Source organism: Bactrocera oleae, chromosome 5 (genome assembly GCF_042242935.1).
Source record: "Bactrocera oleae isolate idBacOlea1 chromosome 5, idBacOlea1, whole genome shotgun sequence".
In the NCBI taxonomy this organism is placed as follows: domain Eukaryota; kingdom Metazoa; phylum Arthropoda; class Insecta; order Diptera; family Tephritidae; genus Bactrocera; species Bactrocera oleae.
In genome coordinates this window covers 66222518-66241112 of record NC_091539.1, presented here as the reverse complement: position 1 = coordinate 66241112, position 18595 = coordinate 66222518, and the positions used below count along the sequence as shown (strand labels likewise).

Genomic DNA, 18595 nt, shown 5'->3' with positions numbered 1-18595 from the left:
TATCAATATAACCAATCTGACCAAAATGACTCTTATTTCAACATCTGTGATCCATTACTGCGATAGCTGAAACTTGTGTTCATTGGAGTTACATACCATCTGAGCAAATTTGACACGGACTGTCAAAAAAAACTACATTTTTACGTATTTTAGTACAATACAAGCATGCTAAGGGCTGGGCCTCGGCTGGAATGGGCTTCAGTGCCTTCAGCAATTTTTGGTTTTTTCTGTTATGGCTCATTTTGGAAGCGTCATTCACTCGATTGTTGGACAGTTTCGATTTCATACCCTTAAACCCATGCCTCGTCACCATATGTTCGCTTTGTTAAAGGTTATTGGTCGCTCTTTTGCGAACGATCGATGTAGTTTCTGTCAGGTTTTTTGATGACGTCACATATTGACATCTGTATTCCACTTACTTTCTTTATGTTGTATTATTATTTCTTGGCCACCATACTAATCATCCATATGAGAGGGCTAGTATAATGCAAAGTGTTCTTCAAAGTTTAGTATGGTATCCATCTTCACTTGTATTTGGCAAAAAGCCATAGATGAGCCATCTTCAGAAAAACCTAACTATGTATTTTTGCTAAAAGTTTGACACATTATCGTAGCAGAGAGGGAGAAAACTCCTTCGATATCTCCGCTTCATCCTTAACGGATATCCTTGCGTCTTTTTCAATCATCATGAGAGCAGCCTAGCAACGTAGAGCTGCTCTTAAAGTAAAAAGCAACGTATCGATATTGCCTTACATAAAGTAAATAAACTCTTTCTCAAATTTAATTATATAATGATCAATATCAATTTGAATTTGTTTGGGGGCTTCATATCGTGAATGACAGCACTCAACCTCAGGAAGCACAAATTTTTAATATGCCTTCGGCGGAGTTACAGTGTGGCATTAATAATAGATGGATGTGTATGGCAGAGAGATGTGTAATGCTACTTAGTGGAAAGTCTTGTATATATTTTTACTGCCCAGAAAATTATCCTCATGGCTATTCTGCACATCAAAATACACTCAGTACCTGTCCGCCACAGTAATCATTAATAATTAAATGGCAGAGTCCATAATGCGCCACTTTCATTATATCACTTCCGTTTATTATTTACGCTCGCTTTCGCCGCCAGACTCGAAAAGGAGCTTATCACACAATTTAACTGTACTTAACATCCATCTTCCATCATCGGCCTTCGGATGATGAAAGCGTGAGACGTCTTCAATTTACATTTTAGTGTTTACGCTTGAGAATGCATACGACACCAAGGCAACGTGTTTAGCCTTTTCATTCTTGATCATTCCTGGTATTTGTTTAATATAAAATTCTTTTTCATTTCAATTTCAATTGCAGACGACATCGGTTCGTCGCAGGCGATTGCAACCACGGCTGTATCGCATAAGCGTAAATTGCTGACGGCGACAGATGGACGCCGTCATTTGTATTGCATACGTTCCGGCTCGATAAAATCACTCAATCATAACAACAACGATCGCAACGGTGGCCTGGGCAGCAGCAAGAGCACATCGACGTCCTCATCGATGACGGTGATTAATGTTCCGCAGCAGCAACGCTTCAAGCTTTATCAGCAGCGACACCAAAGCCAACAGCAGCTACATCAGCACCAACAGCAACATCAACAGCAACAGCAACAACAACGGCTGCAAATGTATATGCAGCAGCAAGATATCGAGCGAAGTAAATCAACGTCGACACCGAGTCTGCGGTTACACGATACCGCATTAAGGAGGTAAGGCCATGGAAAAATATACTAATTCATACTATTTATTGTTATACACATTTCGGCGGTGGTAAGAATGCATATAGAAGTAAATCGCATAGATATGAATCTAAATTAATTATGGACTAAATAAATAAATGAGTCAAGCTACAACACAGCGGATCAAAGTTAAGGTACAGTTAATTCTGTATCTTCCAAAATCAATATCTCGTGAGCTTCTCTCAACTTCACAATCAAAGCAACGTACATAATTGCTTTAACTATTTGCCTCATCTCTGCTATGGCGATCGCTGAATATTGTCAAGACATCATCTCTTTGATTGTCCCGGTGGTCAATATCCAATATTCAAGTGAATTTTTGATACAAAGTCCTAACCTAAAAATCATTTAGTTCGGTCCAAATTGCAACATCCCACAATTACATAAAATTATTTGGAAAACATCGCCTTAAACATCTGAAGCAGCACAATTTCTTTTCTTCCAATAGAATTTTTCAAGCGCTGTAAAAAAATATTACCTATCTTTGATATCCGGAAAAGCACTATAACCAGAGTACGTTAAATAATGAAGTTATAGTATGTTCTCAGCTATAACAAAACTTGTGAAGCTTATTTTTCAAAAATAAAAAATTTAAATTCCGATGCCGAAATTTCGGGACTACAAAAAATTTATCCCGAATACGTTATCTCATGAGAGTACTCCCAGAAATAAAGAAAATCGAACGCTGAACCTGATAACGAAAACCTTAATCCCGAAATTTCGGGACTATACAAAATTCATCCGGTATCCAACAACTCGTACTTTCAGACATAAAATAAAGCTAATGCCGCACGTTACATCGAATATGCAAAAAAATCTCGGGATTAAACCTGCTCTTTCTTAAATTAATCTCGAATCTACGAATAAATTTTTCCAAACTCCAAAAATTATAATTTTAAACATATTTTTTGCTAAATAACGAAAGTTCGATCCCAAAATTACAGGACTGCAAACAATTTATTCCACACTCAAAATCTCCTAATTTGAAACATGATTTAAACACTCGATGCCGAAATTTCGGGACTACGTAAAATATTTCTTGATCCCGAAATATCGTTATTTAAGCACATTCTTTCATATATAAAGAAATCCCGAAATTTCGGGATTACAAAAATACTTCGCTGTCATATATTTTGGCGTTGATTGCTCTCATTTTTCCACCAACGCCCCGCTGAGCTACTTCAATCACTTTATGACACGTGCCACGGAATTTGGTGGAAACTCGATTTAAATTTAATGTAGCACATCAATAGCATTCAATGCGGGATTTATTGCACCGCCACTACCACTCAGAAATTTAACTTATTAACGCTGCCATTTTTATTTGATTTTTTGTACCATTTTTGCTCTTTGTATATTTCATACACACGCGTGTGCTTCGTGTAGATCCAACAAAACGAAGAGTCTGGAGAGTAAGAAGCGTGTTATTAAAATGCTCTTCGTGCTTGTGTTGGAGTTCTTCATCTGCTGGACACCGTTATATATCATCAACACAGTGGCGATGTTCATCGGGCCGGTAATTTACGAATATGTGGGCTATAGATGGATACCGTTTCTGCAATTGCTCGCTTACTCGAGCAGCTGTTGTAATCCGATTACGTACTGCTTTATGAATGCGGGTTTTCGGCGCGCCTTCCTCGACACTTTCAAGGGCATCCAGCTGAGCGGTTTTTTATTTCGGCGCAAAAACTCATCCAACAACTCGGTGGCGGGAAACTCGATTATAATGGCCAACAGCGGCACCATAATGACTACAAACACCATGCTGGACAGTCCGCGACTCTGAGGGCAAAAGCGGCGCCGACCAGGACCGAACTCCAAATGGCAACGACAGATGTCTGATTCGGTGTAGGCGGCCTGATTGCCTACGTGGTTGTGTACGTGGGTGTGTGAGTGTTTGTGTATATGTGTGCGTGGGCTTTTATAAAATTTATCGCAACAGATTTTAATGTTATTATCCATAATTGTTATTTGCGTGTATATATGTATGTAAGCAGCAGCGGCAGCACATAATGCTAAGTTTGGCTAATTACATAGCCTACGCTGTGTGGTTAAAATCCCGTTATTAATTATTCCATTCAAATGTCAGTTGTAAATACCAGATAAAATTAATGAGAAATTTTTGAAAAATTTTGTCAAAATCCAAAATTGTAATAAATTCAATTACAAATCGTTCGAATGTGTTAATATTGCTTTGTGGCTCAGCAGTGATAATTGAACATGCTATACTTATATTTGCATGTAGGTGTGCCGATAATAAACTCATAATAAAGTTGTGATTTTTAAGGATGAGGCAACCAGAGATTCGTCGGACTAGGTTTCACATTTTGGCTTTTATATAAATTGGAATGCGATTAGTGTGTAAAATAACCAATAACTAACAACAAATTTGACTAAATATCATATGATAAACAAAAATAAACAGTTTAGCAAGTTTAGCAAAATATTTGTGTGTATTTGTAATCCATGTAAATATATATGTACATTTTGAAATAGTATCTATGTTTGTACGTACAGTTGTTTATTCATCCGTTTGTCAATGTTACTCAAAATACATATACATATATATATGTACATATAATTCGAAATCCAACAAATTTCATTAATTTTATTCAAATTCGCTTTCAAATATAAAATTAAGCAACTCTTTTATTTTTATGCTGTAAAACTGAATAAAATGTGAAATTAACAAAAAAAATTTTATTAGTTTTATTAAAGACAATAAACTGAACTTGCGAAGAATGGTAAGGTATACTATTTTAGCGCTTTTGATTAAGCAATATGTTTCTCAATTTCGAATAAAAAATATTTTTTCCATTTCGAATAAAAAATATTTTTTTTAGATTCTCCATTCAAAATATGTCAAATTCTTTTAGCCGCGTTAAAATACCACGCTTTACTAGTATGAATCTCAAAACTTCGATGACAACCCCTGAGCTTTATACACGCTCCCAACGTATTCAACAGATTAGGCTTCTTGCGACTTCTTTCTGTATTCAACCTCAAAAAGTCGCTCGGCAGCATAAATTTTAACCGAATGTGGGGATAAGCGCCACGAAGGTCTTTAAAGACCCTTAAAAAAGTATTTTTCAGACGGGCTAAAAAAGTTGTAGAATCGCTGAGGCAAGTATATCGAGAAATAAAGCGGAATGGTTGCAAATGTTGTTTTGAGGAGTCTACTTTATCACAAAAACAAGTATTTATGTCCTGCAAAGTATTCAGCTAAGGTCGTGAAGTCATTGAAAACATGCCTCACTCGAGTCGTCTATCTATCTCTATTAATGACGATAACATCAAAAAAGTTAATGAAACAGAGGATCAGCACATATCTTATGGATCAACTCAAGACATTTCGATAAATGTTTTGGGTATGAACGGTGTCAAAACTAGATGTGTATCAAAATACCAGAATCATTTGTAAAAAGGACGTTGAGTAGAGGTCGCAAAAGAGATGGTTGACAACGTAGTTGAGGATTCAACATTCATCAAGAGGGTCAATACTGATGACGGCACGTTGATTTGTGAATATGACTTCGAAACTGTCCGCTGAAGGTACTGAAAGCCATCTTAGTCGAGGCTTATAACGAGTATATGGAAAATAGTATTAAGCGTTGGCATGCTTGTTTTGGCTCAAAAAGAACCTACTTTTAAGACGATAATAAAGATTTGTAGATAAATAAATACCGTAAAAATCTCATTTTTTGTTAGTCCGAGTCAAATTTGACTCTTCATCATTCTTAATAGCGACGAGTCCAAACAGGGTTATATCGAAGAATTGACAATCTATTGCCGGATAAAATGCGGTCATTGTGTTGATTGGCTTCCTTGGAATTCAACCGCGACCAAATAGGAGAACATCGAGTTACCTTCGGAATCTAGGGTGACTCCCTTTTAACTTTGTTCTGTATACTTTAGCAATTTAACTCCTATTACTTATTGAGAAATGGCTCCGGGCATGCAGTGAGTATTCGCATGAGTCTAACCATCTCTATGCATGCTGCATGAAACAAACCCCTTTCTCTATGGTAATGGTATCGAAACTGCACGCTTATCGAACCTCCCGCTGAGAGGACTTCAATGAAAATTAACTTGCGCTTTGCCATCCAACCAAAAATAACCGCTACAACAACAACAATAGAAATTACTGTTTTTCCGAAATTTCCGATTTTTTTTTTGTTGCTTTCCGCTTGGAACCAACAAACTTAACCCCCTTTCCCATGTCCCGACCCCATCGAAACAGCTTGTTTTAAGAACCTCCCTTTAGGACTTTGATGGCAATTAACTCGCCTCTTGCCAACCAAATAGGACCTATTAACCGTTACAACAACAACAGAAATAAACATCCTTTTTCAAAAAATTTTAATTTATTTTTGTTGTAACGACTTATTGGACCCCTCTCGAAGTTGAGTTGAATGAGCAACCGAGAGTGCTTAAAACCGTTCCGAATCTATGAATCAATTATTTTGGATGCAAATATATTTAGAAAATCAACTTCTACTGTATATTCATTCACTTATCGTGGATTTATATTTCGAGCTAGAAAAATAAGCGTTCCAACCTTGAAAAGCACTACAGTGACACACAAAAGTTGAAATACATTCAAAATGTTATAATTAAGATTTGATATTTTATCATCAAAATTAGTACCTGGTCTATTTTGCAACATGTAAAATGTCATTGAAAACAGAGCAGTAAAAACTTTTCCCGAAAAAAAGTGTCAAAGTTTGATTCAAACAACATTGCATTTCTGAGAAAAATAAACAGTTTCGACCGTGCCTATTTCGCAAACGAACACATGGATATGATGAATAAATATGAAAAAGAGTTCTATTTACAGGTAATCCAATAAATATTTTTGAAAGCGTTGGTCAATGAAAACAAATTGGCGCAGAGCTGAAATAGCACATCAAGTCTAAAATTCAATGGTAATCGACAAGTGAGGTGAAGGTAGCATTTTGAGTTGGGAATAGATTTAAGCGGCTAGCATGAAGCAAATACATATTTTGTTATGGTAGAATGGGTAATCAGTTAGCAATTTTAACACTTTTGATTTCGGTTGCCTTAGAAATTCTTACAGATTCTGAAGAGAGAACGACAATAAGCTTTCGATTTAAAAATGAATTGATTGCACTACTATATGCTCCTCTTCAGCTCATCCATTATTATCCGACTTGATCTTTATAGAGCATTTTGTGAAATTATAACGAATTTTGAATTTAAATATTGTAAGTGAAATGGTAGAAGGCATAATCTTTCTTCATTCAGGAGACTATCTATAAATTTGTAGATCAACTGACCGTCAGACAGATCATCAGATTGACATTGTGGACAATTGTGGTTTCTACAACCTGTCAAAGCAATGTCATGTGTTTTGAGGTGTCTTCGGAAGTCGATGTGCGAACTGTAAAAGCAGTTGTCCAACATCGACGACAGTAGCGAAGTGTGAAGGGTGAAGCGCATTTAACACGACATAAGTCATGTTAGCGTCTGAAAGATGTCAATGGCTTTCAGCACCATTCATGGTTCAACTCAACACACGCTGTCATCCTCACACCAAAATATTTGAATTTCTTGCAAAAAAAACTTTGAGCAGCGGTTGTAAAATGCCAACCAAATACAAACAAAAGCCATCAGTCAGCCAACAAAAATGTCAAATCTGACTCGCTGTGCTTTTCACTTTTCTCGAGACTTAAATATCCGTTTTGTGAAACGCGCCAGTCAGTTGAGGCTCTTATAAAAAATCGCCAAAGGAAATAAAGGCCTTTTGTGACAAGGGTATGGAAAACTCGATTAGTTTTTCACACGCTTTTGTTGACAGCCAACTTTTATGATGAAAATAAAATATTTGTAATAAACAGCTTGAGCCCTTCTCTTTATTTTTAGCTAGTGGAATAAATTTTGATGGGAAAGTGTACACATTGATAATTATTTAGCGAAATTTAAGGCGATATGAACGGTTGTGATTTAATTTCAAATGTATCATTCCGTAGAATACGGAACTAATTTTAGCCTGACTCTCCTCGAATATAATTATAAAATTTTTAATGAATATATCTTGACCTCACCGTATGCATACCTAGAAATAACAAAATAATTTTTTGGAAAATTAATCAATTTAAGTTCACTTCAATTTTTAAGTGATATAGCAGCAAAAAGCCATAATTCTTGCTCTTTAACCATTGAGTTTGTATGTGAAAAACAAACTTGACCCAAATGAATATCAAATATCATTACCTGGCCATAGACCTTACCCACTTCAAGCAGTTAGTGAGAGTAACTGCATGTAGACTATTGTTTTGCGCTCATATATTATATTATAACGTATAAACACACACACATAAGCACGGCGCCATAGAATGTGGGAATAACAAATACGAAACACACCAGACACCTATTGTGTATAATTTATGCCTGTAATAAACCACTAAGCCTGACGTATTCACATTATAACAATAGCAATAGTGGACCGTCATGGCGAAAGCAAGAATTCCACCACATTGGGCACGTCATAGCGGCACAAATGCCGTTAACAAATGAGCGGTATGAGTCACTGGGCTTTAAGTCATTTCAGAAAGATAAATGACATTTTTTGGAGTAATAATATTCATCCGAGCTTTACTCTCTATGACTCTACGAATGCTTAACTAAACAGTTGTTGCGAAATGATTTGTCGCGCACTTTAGTGGATACTAAAATCTGATAAAATCTGAAAAAGTGTACTAGAAAAATTATTTATTTCAATTAAAGTTAAATTTCTTTGAAGAGTTAATACGTCAAAATACCAGACACTACTACATGCTTTTAGCATACTTAGAGGCGCTTAAGTGCATAAACTATATATTGTATTTGACCGAAAAAACCCAATGTCTAACGGTTTCCTAAAAAGTCGCATATTTACACTATAGTGTAATAGTGTGAAAACACGCTACATACTCGTAAACCACTTCTAGTCACTCCTAGTCGCCACTTATCACTTCAAGTCACTTGCCCACAAGAAAGAGCGCCATTTGTCAGTGTCATTACCCTCACAGCAATAAAAAAAAAGTGGCTGTAAAATGAAAGTGATTTTGTTAACAGTTCGTTGCCACATTAAATTGATGAAAGTGAGCATTTAATATGTGCCCTGAATAAGTATTTGTTGTTATATTTTTGCCTAAAAGTGCCACGCGCACAGATATGGCAAAGCGATTGACGTTTCCTTTTAGTTTGCGGCAGTTTTTTGACACTCGCTAATTAATTTCATTGCCGAAATTCGCCTTTTTAGTTCCTTCATTAATTTTACTGCATTTCAGATCGTAAACTTTTCTTTTTTTTTTACTGGCGAACATTAAAATGATGCCCTTACTTTGACTGATTTGTTTGAATTTTTAGTTAATACTCACTTTATTGTTGACACTTCGAATTACCAACAGATAAAGTGACATAAGAATTGGAAATGTGAAGATTTATTTTTTACTTACTTTCTTCTCCGTTATTAAATAAAAAACTTGCTTAATTAACTTAATTATTTTTTTTTATCATGGTGAAATTTCTTGTAATGTTCCAACTATTTTTTCTATAATACAATAGTTAGTTTTTCTTAAAGAATTATATCCACTTGTAATAAAACATTTGGATACTGGAACGATCCAGTTAAAATTTTCACACGACGTTCCTAATTATATTTTCAGGTATTTATCTAAGGAATAATAGTTTATGACAGTTATTTCGGTTTTTTAAACCACTCTGAAGTGTAAAGTTTTTCACAAAAAAACTACTTTTTTTGGAAATCCGTCACGTTGTCAATTCCATCATTACATGTATGCATATGCTGTAAACATCATTTTTTTTTTTTGGTTTTTGAATCTGAGATAATTTCAGGCAGCAAATCTTTTTCATCGCCAGACATATTTTTTCGGATATTCTAATGAAGATCGGCTACGGGATTAAGGTAACACAAATTTTTTCAAAATTAATCACCAATTATTAAAATACATTAAATTGTTTGAATTCACATTATTTTATTTTATTTATTAATTAAAATGCCTCTTAAAAACAATTCACAAAAATAACGATGACTTGCAAGTGGATATTGCTCCTTAAAGATTTATTAAATATGTACGTATATATGATCTTTCAATTTAAGTTCAAACTACTTAGAAGCTCACTATATTAAAATCTTGAAAAAAAGCAATCTCCGAACTATTATTTCGATCTGTATTATGGTATATATAATCAACATTTCAGACTATATTCTTGGAAATTCGTAGTTGAAGAAATTAAGAATCAAGTATAACTTGCTGAATGAACTTTTAGGGAACACAAAAATGTGAAAAGCACATCGAATATCCATCCTCAAACTAGATACATACTGCAAGTTGTTCACTAGCTAAAAAGTTGTTCACTAGATTAAAATCGCAGTAACTTTTGCTTGTTCCTACCTTAATAATAAACTAGATGTGAATAATTAGTTTTAAGTTTTGTTTATTATATTGGCCTCCAACAAACTGTTTTCTAGTTCTGGTAAGAATCCTTAAAAGCGTTAAGATCCTCGCTTACTTGTTGCATTACCAGTTACCTACCTTAAAGCTTTGAGATACCATAAACTAAGGTCTTCCGAGTTCTATCCTCCGCACTATATTTGTAGTTAATGGTTCTCAGTTTTACAATGCTTATCTAATTATTTTAAGTTTTCCATTAAAGCATACACAAATTCATAAATATCACAAAATAGGTGCGTTGGCACCACATTGTACTCAACCATACCATTCAGCGATAAGTGTCAAGCCTGAATGACGCAAAATAAAATAATTTCCCTTTGCCGACATAAAAAATTTAGAGACTGAACATTTCGTCATAAACCTTTTTCATACGCGTTGAAGTAGTATTAAAAAGCGTTGAAAAATAATGGTATAAAGTGTATAGCTTGTCAACATAATTCATTGTCTTCGGACCAAGTGACCGTTGTCTTTGTGCAACAATCTTAAAAATATTTATGTTCACAAAGAAAGAGCATAAATGAGCTTTTAAGAGTAAAGAAAGCGCAGTCAGGCATAAATAAAACTCAATTTCTTGCTTCTCCTTTTGTTTCTGCGAAGCCATCTAATATTTATATGCTAATTTATAACTCTTTTGCTTGGGTAAGTCGAGTGGCCTTAGCTCAGGGGTAGTTCATTTCAGTAGATTTCTTTTACATTATGTATTGTGTGGAAGTAATTTATTTTTAAATATTTTCCTCGTAATAAGACCAGTGACCATTTGGTTATTTGATTTGAATATTAATGTGAAAAGGATAGTAAAATGGAAACAAAGGCGCAAATTTTGCAATTTTATTCCCATTATCTTTATTCATGAAATAGGAGAAGTGCATTTGAGAACAAAGAAGACTTTTGTACTTTAGATGCTTTATGCTTTTTTATTGTTAAAACTTCGCCTTGCTATTAATCGCCAATTAAACAACTCAACTCTTTTTATTTGAATTATAAACTATTTAAAAAATAAACTTTAATTTTTATTTTTCATTATTTAACGTAATGCGTGCTAGATATATTCAGATACCCATAAAAGTTCTGTAGAAAGTTTTCCTCATGCGAACAGTTGATTATTATCTTGTATCTTGTTTATGTTGGAGCTGAGCATTCACAGAGAAAGTAGAAAACTGTTTCCTTATTCTCTTCTAGCTTGCAGCTGCGACAATTACGCATTCTCCAAACGGCCAGTGCCCCATTGCAATAGCTGTAAGTCTGAAAATACTATTCCTGAACCTATGTAATAAGTCCTTGGTTCTAGTCTTATCATACTTGGGTCATATCTGCTTCGGGATCTTGCAGACAATCAGTAGATATAGTGGCTGTGGAAAAGCAGCTGCGTATAAACTGGCTTTCACGCCGCAAAAGCTTTCTGAGAAACGAAATAACTGATGAGATCGTCTATAGAGCCACCCGTTTGGGTACCGAATCAATACAGGTATTATACAAGTCGCTAAATACGATACATAATGAAATGTCCGACAAGGCTGAGTGGGTGAATCAGGGTGAGTTGGAATGCAGAATCGTCAAGATCTTGTTCAAGGGCCCCGAAGGAAAGACGAATGACTTTTACTCACACAATCTCGAAAAGACTGCATGATTGCTGTTGCTTAATGACAGGTCACAACTTATTGGCATCACATATATGACATGATATAGATGAAATATCAAAATTTGATTTCGCGTCTCTCTCAAACATCGCAAAAAACGTTGACGTCCTGTATGACGAATACTTCAGCTCGAATTAAACTCAACCTCCATAGCTTGACAGCCAGCCAGTATAACCTAACCTAACTTAGTTGCAAATGATATTCTACTATACAATATGGAGTGTGAAACTCTCTTTATAGATTACTCTTAACATTGTTTACCACTTTTCTTCATTAACTTGTGAACACATAGTATTTTTATTTGTTTTAAACAACCTACGATATTTGATATATTTGACCATGCCATCTCAACAATGCTGTTAGTTTTCTATTAAAAATCGATAATATCTTCCATATCGTCCATTTCTTAGCCAAACACGTTTCAAGTGGTTAAACAATACAAAAGTCACTTTTAGATATCATATTTCTCCTTCTTTCTGACTTATCAATTTTTGCTACTTACTCAATTTGTTTTAGGACCATAAAACTCATTTAACCCATTATGTTCTAGTCTTGACCATTTCTGCAAAAGATACTGTAATAGTCAATTTATACATTTGTATTGTGGTATAAAAAATTGAAAATTAAACGCTTTAACAACTGCATATGACACACATATATGTATGTACATATGTACCTCAATCAATTTAGTTCACGTCATTATTTCGATACTCACATATTAGTTAGAAACATCTCTCAAGGGAAATAAAAAATAAAACCCTAAATAATAAAGACAACAAGAGGATTTGTTGCCGAATAGCTTCAACCGCATTTGACCCACTAAACATTGAATAAAAGCGATCCCACTTATGTTTTATTTTCATTTGAAAACCACTTTTATTTAGTATTTTCGCAACTATTCGCCAGCTCGTCACCAACACACCCACACATTCACATCTAAAGGCAGTTAAGGGTCACTCTGGCACCAAACTGTTTATTCTTATTGTTTGCTATTTATACCCTGAACAGGCTAAATTAAGTTTGCCACGCAGTTTGTAACACCCAGAAGGAAATGTTGGAGATTCTATAAAGTATACATATACACATATAAATTAGCAGCGTGATGAACTGTGTCATCATTCGAACATCCAATCATTTGTCGGAACCGCCGATATCGGACTACTATAGCGTATAGCTACCATACAAGCTGAGCGATCGGAATTCAAATCCTTGTTTGGGAAACTTTTTCATTTAACGATATATCTTCAAGAAATTTTGGTTGTATTATTGTTCAAGGCAACGGTACAACCTCCGAAGTTATTATTTAGATCGGACAACTAAACGATCGAAATCAACTTCTTGTATGGAATATTTTGTACTTGTGAAGGGTATTCTACCTACGGTGCAAGCGAAGTTAACGTTTCCACTTGTTTTGATTTATTTTTTGTTAGTTTTTTGGTTTTGGCTTTTCCATACACTATTAGTTCGTATGTGTGGGCAGTGACTTTGTTAAAATGCGGTTTTTAAAGGCAAACCGTTTTTTTTTAACGAGGAAGCAGTTGTGCTTTATTTTTGACTGTTTTCTATTGGGTTTGTTGTTTGAGAAAATAAAAGGACGATTTGCAAATGTATAAAATATATATATATGAATATGTGTATATATGTAAGTGTGTAGGTGTGTTGGTTTTATAGAAGTCTGGTGAAAAACTAGACCTCCTTTTTCTATTCAGTGTCGACAACAATAGGCGAAATTTTTAGTACTTCAACCAACGTCCACATATGTGTTTCGGTATGTGTTATGTGTACATGTTGCCAAAGTACTCAAGTGGGCTTACCGTTGTCCAATGTTGCAACACAAATCAAATACTTGTAAAAGAAGTTATAATCGCAAAATAATAAAAAAAAAGCAGAAAACACAAAGTCCGAAAGTCCTGTTTACAACCAAGTCGTTATCGTCTCTATTAGACTTATTGCATAAGCACACGTATATGTACATAGGTATGTATACATATGTATGTATAAGTGAATTTGTACATAAACATCTACACCAAACCAAACTGCAAACATACCGAGAATAATGAATGTAAAAAGCTGCTAAGTTAAACACTCAATCTACTATTTAGACTGATTGCTGTTGTTGTGCTCATATGCATGTCTGTTTGAATGTTTGCGTTTGTGTGTAGGGTTGTGGTTTTGATGTTTCTTCCTTTACTGCCTGAATACTCGAAAATCTTTTAGCCTTCCCATTTTATTGTCTTTAAGTTCGCCTTGGTTTGTTTGTAAGTTATAAACACAGAAGTCATTCAAGCAGAACACACGTTCCCAATTAACAGTAGCCAGGTGCAAATTCCTGGTCAGACATTTTCCCAAAAAGCCAATGTAAGCAAACAGAGATTTTTGAAGAATCGTTCTCTTTGTTTAGTCAAATTATGATGAAAGAATGTTTCATTGTTACTAGTGTTTTTATTCAGAAATGCACACATTTAAATTCCAGGAAATTGAAGAACGAGATTCGCGATCTCATAAAAATTTCAGTGTGTTTTTGAATGTGAATTAAAGCAGGGGTCTCTTTTGACCACAAGCAGATTTCGATAATTTTATATGTTTATAAACAAGTAAGGTAGGATTACTTTCAGCTGAAAGTGAACGGCAGTAAATGGAAATAAAGTACTCACAAATATATTACGTAAATAATATCATCGTTCATCATAAAGAAGATTGAATCATTATATTAGGTCAAGAAACCTTCAACATAGCGGCCAAAGAAATCCGAACACCTAGGTTGGGTTTAGTGGCTCTAAAGTGTTATTAGTGAATAAAACAAGAAAAAAAGTTAACTTCTGTTGATCCGAAGCTATAGTACCCCGGTTCCGACAAACGAGTAGCTTCTTGAAGAGAAAATGATGTGCGGAAGTTTTCAGACCCATATCTCAAAAACTGAGGGACTAGTTCGTGTATATACAGAAAGACGAACTGGACTGGCAGTCAGATGGACATGGCTAAACCGACTCAATTCTTCATGGTGATTACTAATCAATATCCGATGTTTTCTTGTCGCTGTTACAAACTTCGTGGCAAAATTAATATGCTCTGTTCAGGGTATAAAATAAGAAATAAAACCTGTCAGAAATTACTGAAACGGCCAAAGTTGCTATATTGGATTTGCGGTCGGAACAATTCACCATGTTATAAGCGCTAAAGTTGGTTTTAGTACCATAAATAAAGTAAAATTGGAGATTTCTTAAAAAAAATTCAAAAACCCAAGAGCTTTCAGCGAGATCCCAGCACGAACAGGAGGATCATATGCTGAAGCGCCTAAGCAACTCAAATAGATTTAAAACTATAGAAGATCTGGTTAACGAATTCGTTGTGCTGAATAGAATCGAATTTAGTACACGGACTGTACGAAGATGTTTTGAGGAGGCTGGACTTAATGGTTATCCAATTGCAATGGGCTAAAATACATGAATGGTGGATCTTAAGCAACTGAAGAAACGCAATATCTGATAAATGAAAAATAAATCGTATTGATTCGGATAGACTATCAGATAATCATGATCCCAAATAATCTGGAGATGCGTTTCTTACTATGAGAAATGAGAATTTTTTCCCCGAGAACCTTTTTTCTTTTTTTTTTAAGTTAAAATTCCAAAGAAGAAATACAACACGCTAGAAAAACTTGACTAAAATGTGTATGTCGGATAATAGATGTGAAGCTCTAATGATACTCAGTTATTATTTTGCCTTTCAAATTAGGTAAACTTTTAAGCATGAATTAGGCAAAATTGGTGCGTAAATCCGGCTGATAAATTTTTAAAATTATTGATATACTTCGTACTCCTTATTTTCTTACAACACACAAGAATGTTTGTATTTTGGTTCTATATGAGCTTAACTCTTTCTCACAAATTTTAAAAAAAATTTTTGTAGATCTTTCGAAATAATTCAGAACGCCGACAATTTCATATAATTTTTACTTTCCGGTTCCATCAGAAACTTAGCTCTACTTATTTCTTTATTGATTTTGTTGCGAATTTGGCAACTTCATATTAATTTGATATCACACATAAATTCCCATCCACCATATACTAAATAGACTCATAACGGTATTTCCACAACCATCAAAAGCACAATTTTGCTAAAAGATATCGAAAATAAAGCTATGTCAGCATCATGAAGCGTAATAAAAGAGTGAATTTGGAAAATAATTCCTTTCGACGCACCTTTTAAGAATTAAATTACGTAAAATAATAATAAACGCTTAAGTAGGCAGAAAAATGGCACTTTAAAGTAGGAAACATTGTTTCATTGTTTGCATAACTTGCTACGTTTTGCTGACTCAAGGTGATACAACAAAGAAATTATGACTTAAGAAGATTTTCTTATTTCAAAAAATTACAAAAAAAAACATGTCATAGCTTTTGCCTCAGGGGCAGCTATTTAAATTGCTTTACCTGATGCAGACAGCGAAAATTTGTAAGAACTTTTAAAGTTGTCTTGCAGTATGTAGATGGAAATGTTGAGCGATATTAACATAAACACAACACCTCCAACACTTGTGGGCAACTTCGTAGTATTCCACAAGCAAATCGAACGATTTATGTGAGGCATTTTGTTGGCAGAAAGAAGCTCGGATCCGCCACCGCTCTTCATAGCTAAGGGCAATGGCCACTTTTTTGATGACAATAAGCACCCCTGTAAGTACTTTCATAAGTAATAGCAAGAAAAATGGCAAAATAAAGCGCTTAGCAGCCCATTTACGAGTACTTTAACCGTTTTGGGAGCGCGTACTGCTCAATCGTTATATTCAATTATTTTGCATATGTATCAATGTACTTCTCCACACTTGTGCGTATTTGTAAACATATTTTCAAGTGTGTCCCCTGGGTGTCCCCAATATGGGTATGCATTTAATAGGTCAATTTATATGCAAATATGTTAATGAGAATTTTTTCGCTTTTGACCTCATTTTACCGGCACTTTGTGTGGGAGAGTATGTGTGTGTATGTGAGTAAAATATTATAAACAACATAATAATACCCGAAAAAATGTTAACTTCGGTTCCGAATCTATAAACCCTTCACAGGTGAATTTTTTCATATTTTGAGCGATCAGTTTGTATGACAGCTATATGTTATAGTGGTCCAATCTGAACATGATATGGGCGCTACCATATATGACAAATGGCCGACAAATGAAAAGGACATATGCAAAATTTCTAGTCGAAATCTAAAAAACTGAGGGACTAGTTTACATACATATATACAGACGGACAGACGGACATGGCTAAATCGACTCAGCTCGTCACGCTGATCATCTATATATCTTTGTAGGGTCTCTGACATTTCCATTTGGGTATTACAAAATTCGTGGCAAACTTAATATACCCTTGTTCAGGGTATAAATATATGCACATACATACCGCAGTATGACCACTGTAATGAGTTGTGATTGTGCAGAGGCCATTAGTAGTCTTCTTTAAAGCATATGTTTGCGCGTTAACTTCAATATTGTCATTACATGACCTGGTAGGGTGAAAAATTCGTATCGTTTTAAAGAAAACACGCATTTTTCTGTAAAAATTCGTATGAGGTTTAAGTTTTAGTTCGTATAGATTGTTTCTATTCTCGATATAAAATTACAATAAGCTAGTGGTAACCTTTCTTAATTTTGTTAAGATGGTTCGTATCTTCTTCGTATTCTCAAACCTTAAATTCCGCCCGTCTGATGTGAGATTATGGAATGTTTAAGACTATGCACCAATTTTAATAAATTCCATATATATACATTGTTTTATAATACTAGAGTTCCCTTAGAAAGGCTTATTAAAAACATTGGACTTTACCATGCCATGCTTTAAAACTTCCTAGCATGTGCGAACTCACACAAAACAATGGCAGATATATTATATAATGCTAGAAAAAGTCTGCACTATTATGGGTACATATGTCGTCCAATTAAAAAAAAAATTGTAGAGTTGCGTCACTGGCCACTTTTAGGTGAAATACCATATCTCACAAATTACTTGACAGTTTTGAAACCTTTTTGGACCATTTTTTTCTGAGTTCTGGTTCTCAACTATAAGAAATTCTTCTGAAACCACTTCTTTGCCGTATTACATCATTTTGAAACAGCTTCAACAAGTATCGAAAATGGTCACAAATTTGCAAACTGACAAAGAGAGCTAACCAAGTCCACATTTATTATAAAATTTATTACAATAAGTTCTTACAAAGCTTCTGCCTTCCGGTTTGATTTATTTATTCACTTCCTAAATATTTATAATTAAAAAAGCAAACAGCATATATCTTAATTACTTACCTTAATTTTTTTGCTTCGCAACCTTTATTTTCGCACAACACTAGCTTCAAATACCTCCAGTAAAGAAAGTGACATACCCAGAAATGCACATACCATAGAAGAACGAAGGTATGTCTTACATGCAATTCGTTTCACAGAGAAGAGCTACACACAGGAGAAACCAAGTCTTGATAGCGGATGCCACTACTACCACTACATGTAAGGTGGAATTTGGAAATTTTCCTGCTGCATTCATGTTGAAACTGTAGCGATTTTCAGTTAAGGAGTTTTATATACTAAAGCAAGTACTAACAAAGCTGGTAAATATTTACAAGAGATTATTTTACTAGCAAGGAAGAATACACTAGTGCACAAATGAATATAAATATATGTACATATACATATATCTGTATATATAC

The 18595-nt window shown here is 34.6% G+C and overlaps 1 protein-coding gene across 1 annotated transcript in view; it reads left to right on the top strand.

The window, feature by feature from the left end:
• LOC106624508 (gastrin/cholecystokinin type B receptor) overlaps positions 1 to 4368 on the top strand; it is a 66372-nt gene extending 62004 nt beyond the window's left edge. The window contains exons 4-5 of the mRNA XM_036366581.2: positions 1354 to 1750; positions 3167 to 4368. Of these exons, the coding sequence (XP_036222474.2) occupies positions 1354 to 1750; positions 3167 to 3566 (797 nt within the window). The 3' untranslated portion in view covers positions 3567 to 4368. The remainder of the gene's footprint in view (positions 1 to 1353; positions 1751 to 3166) is intronic.
• The last annotated feature ends 14227 nt before the right edge of the window (positions 4369 to 18595 follow it).